This window comes from Arachis hypogaea, chromosome 13 (genome assembly GCF_003086295.3).
Source record: "Arachis hypogaea cultivar Tifrunner chromosome 13, arahy.Tifrunner.gnm2.J5K5, whole genome shotgun sequence".
Taxonomy (NCBI): domain Eukaryota; kingdom Viridiplantae; phylum Streptophyta; class Magnoliopsida; order Fabales; family Fabaceae; genus Arachis; species Arachis hypogaea.
The window spans coordinates 10,329,422-10,340,186 of record NC_092048.1 but is presented as its reverse complement, the minus strand read 5'-3'; the positions used below and the strand labels follow the sequence as shown (position 1 = coordinate 10,340,186).

The following is a 10,765-nucleotide window of genomic DNA, read 5'->3' as shown; positions in this document are numbered from 1 at the left end:
TTTATTATTATTATTATTATTATAAAAGCAAAAAATGGATAGGTAAGAGGAAGTGCAATTTTAGCTCGTAGACCGTGTATGAATGCTAAGCAACTTTAACCCAAGCAAAAACTGGCTGTAAATATAAGTTGTGCTTCATTATTGACATGATAAACAGATAGAAAAATTTTTAAGTGTACCGTTATACCGAATTTTCAGTTATTTTTAATCGTTGATCTTAATTATAAAAAGCATATATAATATATATAATTAAGATCAACGGTTAAAAATTACTGATATATCCCATTATTGGCAAAAAGTTGTGACAATAGCATCAATAATTTTAAATTGTTAATGGTCTTCTCCAATTAACTATATTTTTATTTTTATTAATATGTTTATTTATTTATCTATATACTAGTTGTCGTAGGTCCAATCATGAAAGTCAAGTCTTTTGTTTCTCACCTCTAATTTGTCATTCTGTACCCCACACACCTAAAAATATCACTAGTTTGTTTCAAAAGAAAAAAAAAATATCACTACAGTAGTCTTTACCATCTATAATCTTATACTATTTCACCATAAATCAATACTTTTGCTATTTATTTTTCGGTACTATGCCCGTTTTTCCGACGATTTTTGCCATAAAAAAAAAATAACAAATCCCCTGACATATACCAGAGTTTCTAACGAATCACCACCGTTAGATTAAGCTCTCCCTGTTGGTCCCTCTTCAAAATAAATCAACCACTGTTCACATTCTGGCACCACATGAGCTCCCGTACAATCTTTCTGATACATCAAGTAACTCTCGCGCAACGGATATATCATGATCAATTTTCCTGGATTATTTAAATGTAGAAGAAAAATTTTCCTTTCATATTTTTAATCCAAAAGCATATATTATATATCTCTAGCTAAAAAAATAAATTATTTTCTAAATAACATTAAAAAAGAAAACAAATTAAACTATGCCTCGAAGCGGCGTCGTTTTCTGGGTGTCAAAGGGAAAAAGGGCAAGTTGGGGCATAAAGAGTTAAAAGACAAAAGCATATCCGTGTCCTCGGATCCGCTCCACTAACCCTGGTCAATCCCAAACCCAACCACAGTTACTTCACCTCACTCAAAACGTGCCACGTGTCTCAATCCAACGGCGACTTCCGAAGATTTTCAGAACCACGAGCTACTATAAATATCAGTTACACTCCCCTCTGTGCTCTCATAGTCAAAAACCCTAAAATTCTCATCCTTCTTCTTCGTTGCAATACGGATCGATCAATTTCTTTTCTCTACAGCAAAAATGGCTAACCCTAAGGTTTACTTCGACATGTCCATCGGAGGACAACCGGCAGGAAGAGTCGTCTTCGAGCTCTTCGCCGACACGGTTCCCCGCACCGCCGAGAATTTCCGCGCCCTCTGCACCGGTGAGAAAGGCGTCGGTCGCAGCGGCAAGCCTCTCCACTACAAGGGATCATCCTTCCACCGTGTGATCCCTAACTTCATGTGTCAGGGAGGTGACTTCACCGCCGGAAATGGCACCGGAGGTGAGTCGATCTACGGCTCCAAGTTTGCCGATGAGAACTTTATCAAGAAGCACACCGGTCCTGGGATCCTTTCAATGGCGAATGCAGGACCTGGAACGAACGGATCTCAGTTCTTCATCTGCACCTCAAAGACGGAGTGGCTCGACGGAAAGCACGTGGTGTTCGGCCAAGTTGTTGAAGGATTGGACGTCGTTAAGGCGGTCGAGAAGGTCGGATCTAGCTCCGGCAAGACCTCCAAGCCTGTTGTGATCGCCGATTGCGGTCAACTCTCTTAGAACTATTGCGTTGACCGGAAGCTCAGTCTCTTTCCCGTGGTGGTGTCTCCCCCTTTCTCTCTGATTCTCTCTGAAAAGTTGATGTATGGTACTAAGCGGTGTCGTTTTGGTGTTTTCAAATGATAATCTCTTTTCTGAGTCGTGTAAGGGTTTCGTGGTGATGTTACTCTCTGCGTAGAGTTGAACCCGTTTCCCATTCGTCATTTAACTCTTTCTTAGTGTCTTTGTGATGATGATAAACATAAAACTGATTGAGCTACCTTCAATAAAATTAGGATTTACGTCATAATTATTCCCTAAATCTTTTTATCTTAATATATTCTATTGAATTTCTACGGATTTTTACACTTAATAATGGAATGATTTGGCGTGCTTCTCAATTTATTATGATGAATTAATTTTATATTAATTTAATTAAATAAATATCACACCATTTATTATAATTGATCTCAATTAAGTAATTATAATTTATTATATCAAGTATTTAATTATTTTGATTTATTAATTTATAAAGGATATTTAGTATTTAGGTTTTAGGAGCACACTCCCTTCGTATAGGTTTGGGAAGAGTACATTGTTTTCCGTGACTTCAGCAACTCTCCCCGCACTCTTTTCTGTAATCTCTTTGAATTGGTAAAGTAACACGGGCGCCCAAGTAACACCTCCAAGGTTAGCTTCCCTGAAGAAGTGCATAAACTGAAAAAAGTAGGGAGAAAGGTGATTATAAAATTTTGAATGTTGGGTTCGATTATTTTTTCGCCAAATTTAATATCAGGAAAGATAGGAAAAAGGTTTTATCAGGAGATTTATAAATAATATTAGGTCATTACATTGAGATTAAGTTATGATCTTTTGAGATTAAGTTATGATTTTTGAATTTTAAACCTGTGAGGTGTTTTTTGGAGGTACCATAGTATGGATAAGAATTGTGAGATTGATTATATAGTATTATTATGAGAAAGTTATGATGCATATTACCTCTATTGTAGGTAAATCAGTTAAAGTAGACCTTGCAACTAAGTCAGGAGAAAAAGACAAATTTACTCGAATTTTTATGTTCAAAGTGAATTTAGAGTTAGCGTGGAAAAGACAAATTTACTCGAATTTTTATGTTTAAGTGAATTTATAGTTAGCGTGGAATATGATTGTTTACAATTGATACGTGAGAGGTACAATTGCTTTGGGCATGTTGCAGGTGAATGTAGTTAGAGGTAGCAACATACATCTTGTCCGCGAGTACCCAATCCGACTCCACCCGATCGGGTAGAGCGCAACGGGTAAGGTTCTTGTGCGGGTTGAGTCTCAACCTTATCCGACCAACCCGCAACTTATATATGTATATGTTATATACTTGTATAAAAATATGCTTGAAGTGGATGCTAAACTAAAGACTTCTAATTAAATGTAAAAAGTTCTTAGCTACTAAAAGAAGATCATTAATTGATAATTTAATACTTCTTTTTATATAAAAGTCAGTTCTATTTTAAATTATCATCAAGTTATATAACAACGTAACATCTTTTTTGTAACCTGTAGATAGAGTTGAGTACCTGCGGTTAAGAATGGATAGGGTTAGCATTGGGATATTCTCACCTTGCAGGTAGGGTTAGGGTTGACTCCAAACCCTACCCTACCCTAACAATTGCAACTCCTAAATGTAGCGTGACTGTGGTTACCTCGGCATCTGTGGATGACCAGGTAGGGGCAGTTGACACAGCGGTGGATCATGAGAAACGTCCATCAGGTTCAGCAAGTTTTTGAATTTGGGTATATACCCATTAATCCATGCCAGTTGCGGATTCTGCAAAGAAGATGAAGGCAAGCACGCTGCATAGGAGGAAGGAAGGGATGGTTACATTGGGAGAAGAAGACGGCTGGACTTAGGTTTGTGGCAAGGAAAGAGGGAAAGTGAACCAAACAGGGAAGGCCCAATCTGCTACTAAAAGTAAGAAACCTCTCATTTTTTAGAACCAAATGAGCTGGACTGGGAATGGCCCGAAGAAGAAAGTTAAGGGGCCTTCGAGACATGCTAGGTCAGATAGCGAATTTTACTCCTCTCAAGTTTGCTAAGAGCCAAAGAAGGATGGGGTAAAGATCAAGGGTGCCACTGCAGTCGCGCCATCGAGTACCCCTACTTTTAAAAATGGCCACAAGTGGCTGCGCCTACCTCATTGCAAAACTCACGGTGTTCCAAGCCAATGATGGTGCGTCGAACCAGTAGAACCAGAACCCGTCGGTGGTGGCTACTATTGCAGTGGGAAGCATTTCTATGCAACCACGAGTTGGGGAGAGGCAAGGAAGTGGTGGAAATGTTGTAGGTCCGTCATTGCTTCATTAAGGGACCTTTGCTGAGGTTAATTTTTATTTATGTTCATTTTATTTTTAAGGATCGTGTAGATATAAGTTTTTTATCTTGGAATATTAGAGGGACTTCTAACAAATGACTCGGGTGCATTGTAAAGAAGTAGTTAGTAAATTTTATTCAACGACTTTTATTCATATTAAAACTCATGTTCTTTTCGAGAGAATGAGATCATTTTGAAGTAAACTTTGTTATCAGGATGTTGGGATTGTTGAGGCTAAAGGACACAATGGGGGTATTTGGGTTTTTTGTTCTAATTCTATGATGACTGTGCGAATGATTGATGTGGCTAATTAATGTATCAGTTTTGAAATCTCTACGAGCAATCTTTCTAGTTTTTGTAGTACAGGGTATGCTAATCTCCATGTCCATCGACAAATAGGTATGTGAAATGATTTAATCAGGATATCCAATATAATACGAGATCTGTGGGTTGTGTTAGGAAATTTTAATGAGATTCTATTGCAAAATACAATTAGAAGAGGAATGTTCAGTCATGTTAGAGCTAATCTTTTTGCAGATACTTTGGCAAATTGTCGACTTTTTGATATGGGAGCTATTGGGAGGAGTTTCACTTAGTACAGAAAGGTCAGTGGGTTACAGGTTGCAAAAAAATTGGATAGATCTGTCATTAATCAGGAGTGGTGTTTGCTGTTTTCTGAGGCTTATAATGAGGTTTCAGCGCTTCTTCACTCTAATCACTATCCCTTGGTAATCATATGTACAAAGGTTGGGATAACTAAGAAGGGTCTCCGTTCCTTTAGATTTCAACCTTCCTGGATGGCTCATATGTTTTTTCAAAATGTTATTCATACTGCTTGGAATAAAGGAGCCCCTATGTTGTCAGAAGTTTGCTAGAGGATTAGAGGGATACGCTTATTTTTAATAAATAAACTTTTGGAAATATTTTTGTTAAAAAGAGGGAGTTGGAGAAGCAGTTGAATGGTGTTCAGATTTCTCTTGAGAATGAAAAAGATTCGGAGTTGAGGATGAAAGATTGAGAAATTCAGGAGGAGTTAAATTCTATCCTTCTTCAGAAAGAGCTTCTATGGTACAAAAAATCTAGAGAGCACTGGGTTTGAAGTGGTGACAGGACTACTAAATTTTTTCACCTGCAAACGGTTATTAGGAAAAAAGGGAATAAGATCCATGGGTTGTTGTTAGATGATAGAACCTAGGCCACTGAGATGTAGGTGTTTGAGTAGGAAACCATTTTTTTCTTTCAAAAACTGTGTCTACAAGGGGAGAATATTGACCTTAATGCTATGAAAATTTTTTTCTGCCCCTCTCTTAGCAATGAGGTCTGTCAAAGATTTGTTGAACCGGTGGCATTAGATGAGGTGAAAAGAGTTGTAATGATGATGAATTCTTTCAAAGCTTTGAAACCAGATGACTTTTAAGCTCTGTTTTATAAAGAATTTTGTGATTTTCTTAGTTATGATGTGTGGGGGTTAGTCAAGAGAGCCTTTGAAAGCGAGATTTTAAATCTCGCTATTTTTGAGAACTTCATTGTTCTAATTCCTAAAGTGGAAGCTCCTTCTTCATTAAGAGATATTTGTCCCATTAGTTTATGTAATGTTCTTTGCAAAATTATTACGAAAGTGCTAGTGAGCAGGGTCGGACCATTTCTCTAGGATATTATCACCCCGCTCCAGGGTGGTTTTATCCCGGAAAGAGGAACTACGGAGAACATCATTGTTGTACAGAAAGTTATGCATTTCATGAGGAACGCTAAGTCTAGAAAGGGAACTATGACTTTTAAGATTGATTTAGAGAAAGCTTATGACATGGTAGATTGGAGATTCCTTGAATCTTCGTTGGTCAGATTTGGTTTCCCGAGAACTACTATTAATCTTATTATGGCCTGTGTGATGTCATCTTCCTTGGCTATCTTGTGGAATGGTTAGAGACTTCGGAATTTCAACTCAAAGAGGGGTTTGAGGCAAGGTGATCCCATATCTCCATATCTTTTTGTGCTTTCTATGGAGGCTCTTACTTGTTTTATTACTCATCGGATTTTTCAAGGGTTGTGGATACCTGTGTCGGTCTCTAGGCATGACCCTAAAATCTCCTATTTGATGTTTGTTGACGATCTCCTACTTTTTTGTAAAGCTATAAAAGTTAAGGTAGGAGAGGTTATGCAGATTATGGAATTATTTTCCAAAGCATCAGGATTGAAGGTGAATCTTAGTAAATCTAAGACTTAGTGTTCAAAGAATATTTCTGAGAGAAGGAAGGATGTGCTCTCGTGAGTTTCTACTATCCACTTTTGTCAGGACTTGGGAAGATATCTAGGGGTGAATATTAGGCATGAAAGGTCTTCTAGGAGAATGGCTCGGGATGTTATTGAAAAGATTTAGAAGAAGCTTGCTAGTTGGAAGGGGTGTTTGCTGAATAAGACAGAAAGACTTTGTTTGGTCAAATCGGTAGTGACTTTTATTCTAGTTTACAACATGCATATTACTCTTCTTCCGAAGTATACTTGTGAAAAGATAGATTATTTGATGAGATAATTTTTATGGAGAGGCCAAACTAATGGGAGAGAATTATCGTTGGTTAAGTGAGATGTGCTATAACTCCTAAAATGGCGGGTGGTTTGAGTGTTAGGGATACCTACTCAACTAACATGGCGCTTCTTGACAAATTGGTTTGGGATTGCTTCAATAATAGAGACAAGTTGTGGGTTCTGGTTATGATGCATAAATATTTTCAGAATTCAACTTTTCTTGGCAGCAACAACAATCAGAATACTTCAGCCATTTGGAAGAACATTTTCAAAGCATATGTTGCTCTCAATGATGGATTCAGATGGAACGTTGGGATGTGCAGCAATCTGTGTGGTATGATGAGCGGACTCCTTTTGGAAGGCTTTGTGATCTTGTTCCTTATGTTTATATATCTCTGAGTCTGATTTCGTAGTGGCGAATTTGTGGCATGATGAATCTTGGGAGGTGGCAAGACTTGTATCGACAATTTCTCTTGAGGTCAAGCATTTTGTTCACTGCCTACACTATCTGACTTTGGCTGACATGGAACTGGGGTGGAGTTGGTGCTCTGTAGGGACAAAAGGGTATAGTTTAAGAGAGGGTTATCGTTGTTTATTAAAGAATAAATTGAATTGGAATGAAAATAGTAACTGGAACTGGCTTTAGCACTTGAATATTTCGAAAAAGATCAAATTAATTGTGTGGTTTGGAGTTTATAACGCTCTCCTGACAAAGGTCTTCTGCTTCAGGCGGCATCTAGCTAGTTCGGTTATGTGCCATAAATACAATGCGGCTCAGGAGACAGTAGAATATTGTCTTAAAGATTGTGTATATTCCAAAGTTATTTAACAGATGCTAGTTCCTCGAGTTATTGATTCGGTTGAAGGCTTCTCTATGAAAGCCTGGTTTTGGAAGATCATGTCTGGTAAGAAGGTTCTTTTAGGGGCTGGAGTGTGATGGTTGTGGAGGTATAGGTGCAATGACATTTTCAATACTGAAAATCATTGGACAGATCACAAGGTGGTTGCTCTCATCAGAAGCACGGTCATGGATCTAAGGTTATATATAGACAGGTGTACTTCTTTTAGTATCTTCAGGAACCGTTTGCTCTAGGAACCTCCTGTAGATAATAGCTTTAAAGTTAATTGTGATGCTAGTTTGTTTACTGATTTGAGTTTGGCTTGATTTGGTTGTCTTATTAGAAATTCTAATGGGGTTGGATTGCGGGTTGTTCTGGTAGCTCTTCTCCCTGGTCCATCACCCAATGTGAGTTTTTTGCAGTTTAGAGGGGCCTTGTTTTAGCTTGGAATTGCATATTGAGAGACATAGTGTGTGAAACAGATTGTTTGGACATTCTTCATATTTTGCATGACTCACCTCGTGAGTGTAAATCTGAAGTTGTTGATTTAGTTAACAAGATTCAGGAGCTGTTATCAAGACCCTGGTACGTGCAATTTAATTGGATATGTAGGGAAGCAAATAAAGCTGCGGATTGAATTGTTAGATATAAAACTAAAAGTAATCCCAATCATGTTATTTGGTCTGAGCCTTGTAAAGCTCTCAAGCAAATCATTATGTCTGATTTAGGATAGGTGTCTTGCTTTGTGTTTTTCTTTGTTGTTTAGACCCCAAAAAAAATTAACTTATAAAGTGCATAATAAAATAAATAAATTATTATTTATTCGAATTAAATATAATAAATACAGATTAATTTAATTAAAAAATATTATTTTTTATCGGGTTGGAAGTGAGTCAAGCCAGCTCAAACTTGACTCGTTAATAGCCCGATAAGCTGAACTCGTGAGCTAGTGAGCTGAGTTTAAGCTTGGAATTGAGCTTATAAATTAAATGAGTCGAATTTGAACTTGAATACGCTCAACTCATTAGCTCGTGAGTTAGCTTGATTATATATATTTAATTATTTAATATTTTATTTTTATATATAATTTTAACGTAGGACATAAAAAAATTTATAATTGATAGATAGATAATATATAAAATTGATTTGTTTTAATATTTATTAAAATATATAAATTATAATTTATTGATATAAAATTATAGGTTATGTTCCTGTTATTTGAGCCAGCTCATGAGCTCGAGTCAGCTCGTGAGCTTTCGGTGAGTCGAGTTTGAGCTTAAAAAATAAATTCGATTATTAATGAGTCGAGCTCAATTTTCATGAGTCGAGCTTGAGCTCAACTCGGTTCACTTCAAGCTCAGTCTTTCATATAAAACAATGCATTTATAATGATATTAATTGTAAAATAATAAATTTTATTTAATTTTATTTAATTTTATTATTATATAATTATATTATTTTAAATTAAATTAAATTAAAATATTGCTATTATTTTAAATTTTAATAATAATTTAATTTGTTCAAATATTTACTTAAAGTAATTTTTAATCTTATTTTTAATTGTTTATATTAACCTTATTTAAAATTGTTTTATTTATTCTATAATTTAGGTTAATCGAACTGTCACACTTATTTATGTTATTTAAATTTGTTATTTAATTTGATATATGTTATATTTATAGTTAAAATAAAAGAAAACCTAATTATATTCATATCTTATGTTGAATTACTTTGGCTACTGTTTTTATATATTACTATATTAGGTTGATTTATGTTTTTTTAAATTATATATAAATAATGTGGATCAAATGAATTAATATAATTTGTTGCTATTATAATTGAATGTAATAACTACACTAGTTTGTTGTCTTTTTTCTTATTAAGAAGGACCCTAAAAGGCCTAAAACAGAAGCACTACACCTGGATTGAAACTCAAAATGTTTCTTCTTTTTTCCGTTGTTTTTTTAATTGTTGGAGTTCTTTTCTCCCAATTTTTTCTTTAATCTCATTCTTACTCTTTTTCTCCATTCTTTTTTGTCCTATTTTCATTGATTTTATTTTTTTAATTTTTTTTATAGATTCTCTTTTTCTTCTCACCATTTTGATTAGATTTTTTTTTCTCTTGCTCATTGTTCATAGATCTTATTTTCTTACTCTTCTTACTTTATACGTTTTGATTGACAAAGATTCATGATATAGAATGTATGTTTTATTTTCAACTCATATTTCTTCTTTTAAATTATGGAGGATATGTGATTTTAAATACATTTAGATGTGTTAAGATTTGTATTATGCAGTGAAGGAAATATTGAATTGAATCAATAGAGAACAGGAATGAGTGTAAAGTAGAAGAGAGCAGGGATGAGAGAAAACAGAACTGTATTGGAATTTAGTATTTTAGTGTACAAAGTATTGTTCCGTATATTAGAACAGAAGCTACCTGCTATATATATATATATATATAGGAAGTTCACTAACTCTAACAGTACAGAAATAGAATGTAACTCTAATTCAAGTCTTATTGTTTGATATGTTCCTTGATCTTTAACATCCCCCCTCAAACTGAGAGTGAGATTTGAGCTCACTCTGAGTTTGCTGCAAATTTTGTAAAGAGAGTGAGATAGATTGGTTTAGTAAAAATATCAGCTATTTGATCTTGTGAAGGAATGTTGCTGACTTACAACTTCCTTTGAGTTACTTGATCTCAAACAAAGTGAAGGTCCAATTCAAAGTGCTTGGACTTGCTGTACAAAATAGAATTAGCTGCAAGCAAGCACGCACTTTGATTATCACAATATATGGTTGGAGGTGCAGTGAGAGTATAATGTAATTCATGGAGGAGATTCTGTGTCCAAATCAATTCAGATTGAGCTGCTGCTAGTGCTCGAAACTCTGCTTCAGTACTTGATCTACTAACAGCATGTTGTTTATTGCTCTTCCGAGCAATCAGATTGGTTCCTAAGTGTACACAGAATCCTGTAATAGATTTTCGATCATCTGTATAGGGTTATACAAGTATCGACATATTTTGCTCATTGCATATGTCAAATCTGGTCTTGTCAGAGTCAAGTACTGAAGTGCACCTGCAATGGATCTAAATAGTTTGGGATCTTCAAAATGAGGTGAGTCTTGAGAGCTTAATTTATAGGAGCTGAATTGGCCTGTGTCATGTTAGTTCGTTCTAAAAGATCAGTAATATATTTGCTTTGATGAAGAATAAGTTGTGTCATTAATATAGCTTGCTTCTAAACCAATAAAGA

General features: G+C 35.4%; 1 protein-coding gene across 1 annotated transcript; it reads left to right on the top strand.

The window, feature by feature from the left end:
- The first annotated feature begins 1,139 nt into the window (after positions 1 to 1,139).
- LOC112737116 (peptidyl-prolyl cis-trans isomerase) lies at positions 1,140 to 2,087 on the top strand. The gene has a single exon (XM_025786883.3). It carries the CDS (start codon positions 1,280 to 1,282, stop codon positions 1,796 to 1,798), a length of 519 nt encoding a protein of 172 aa, XP_025642668.1. The 5' UTR covers positions 1,140 to 1,279; the 3' UTR covers positions 1,799 to 2,087.
- The last annotated feature ends 8,678 nt before the right edge of the window (positions 2,088 to 10,765 follow it).

Coding starts and splice junctions, on each gene's coding strand:
- LOC112737116 (XM_025786883.3), top strand. CDS start 1,280: ATGGCTAACCCTAAGGTTTACTTCGACATGTCCATCGGAGGACAACCG.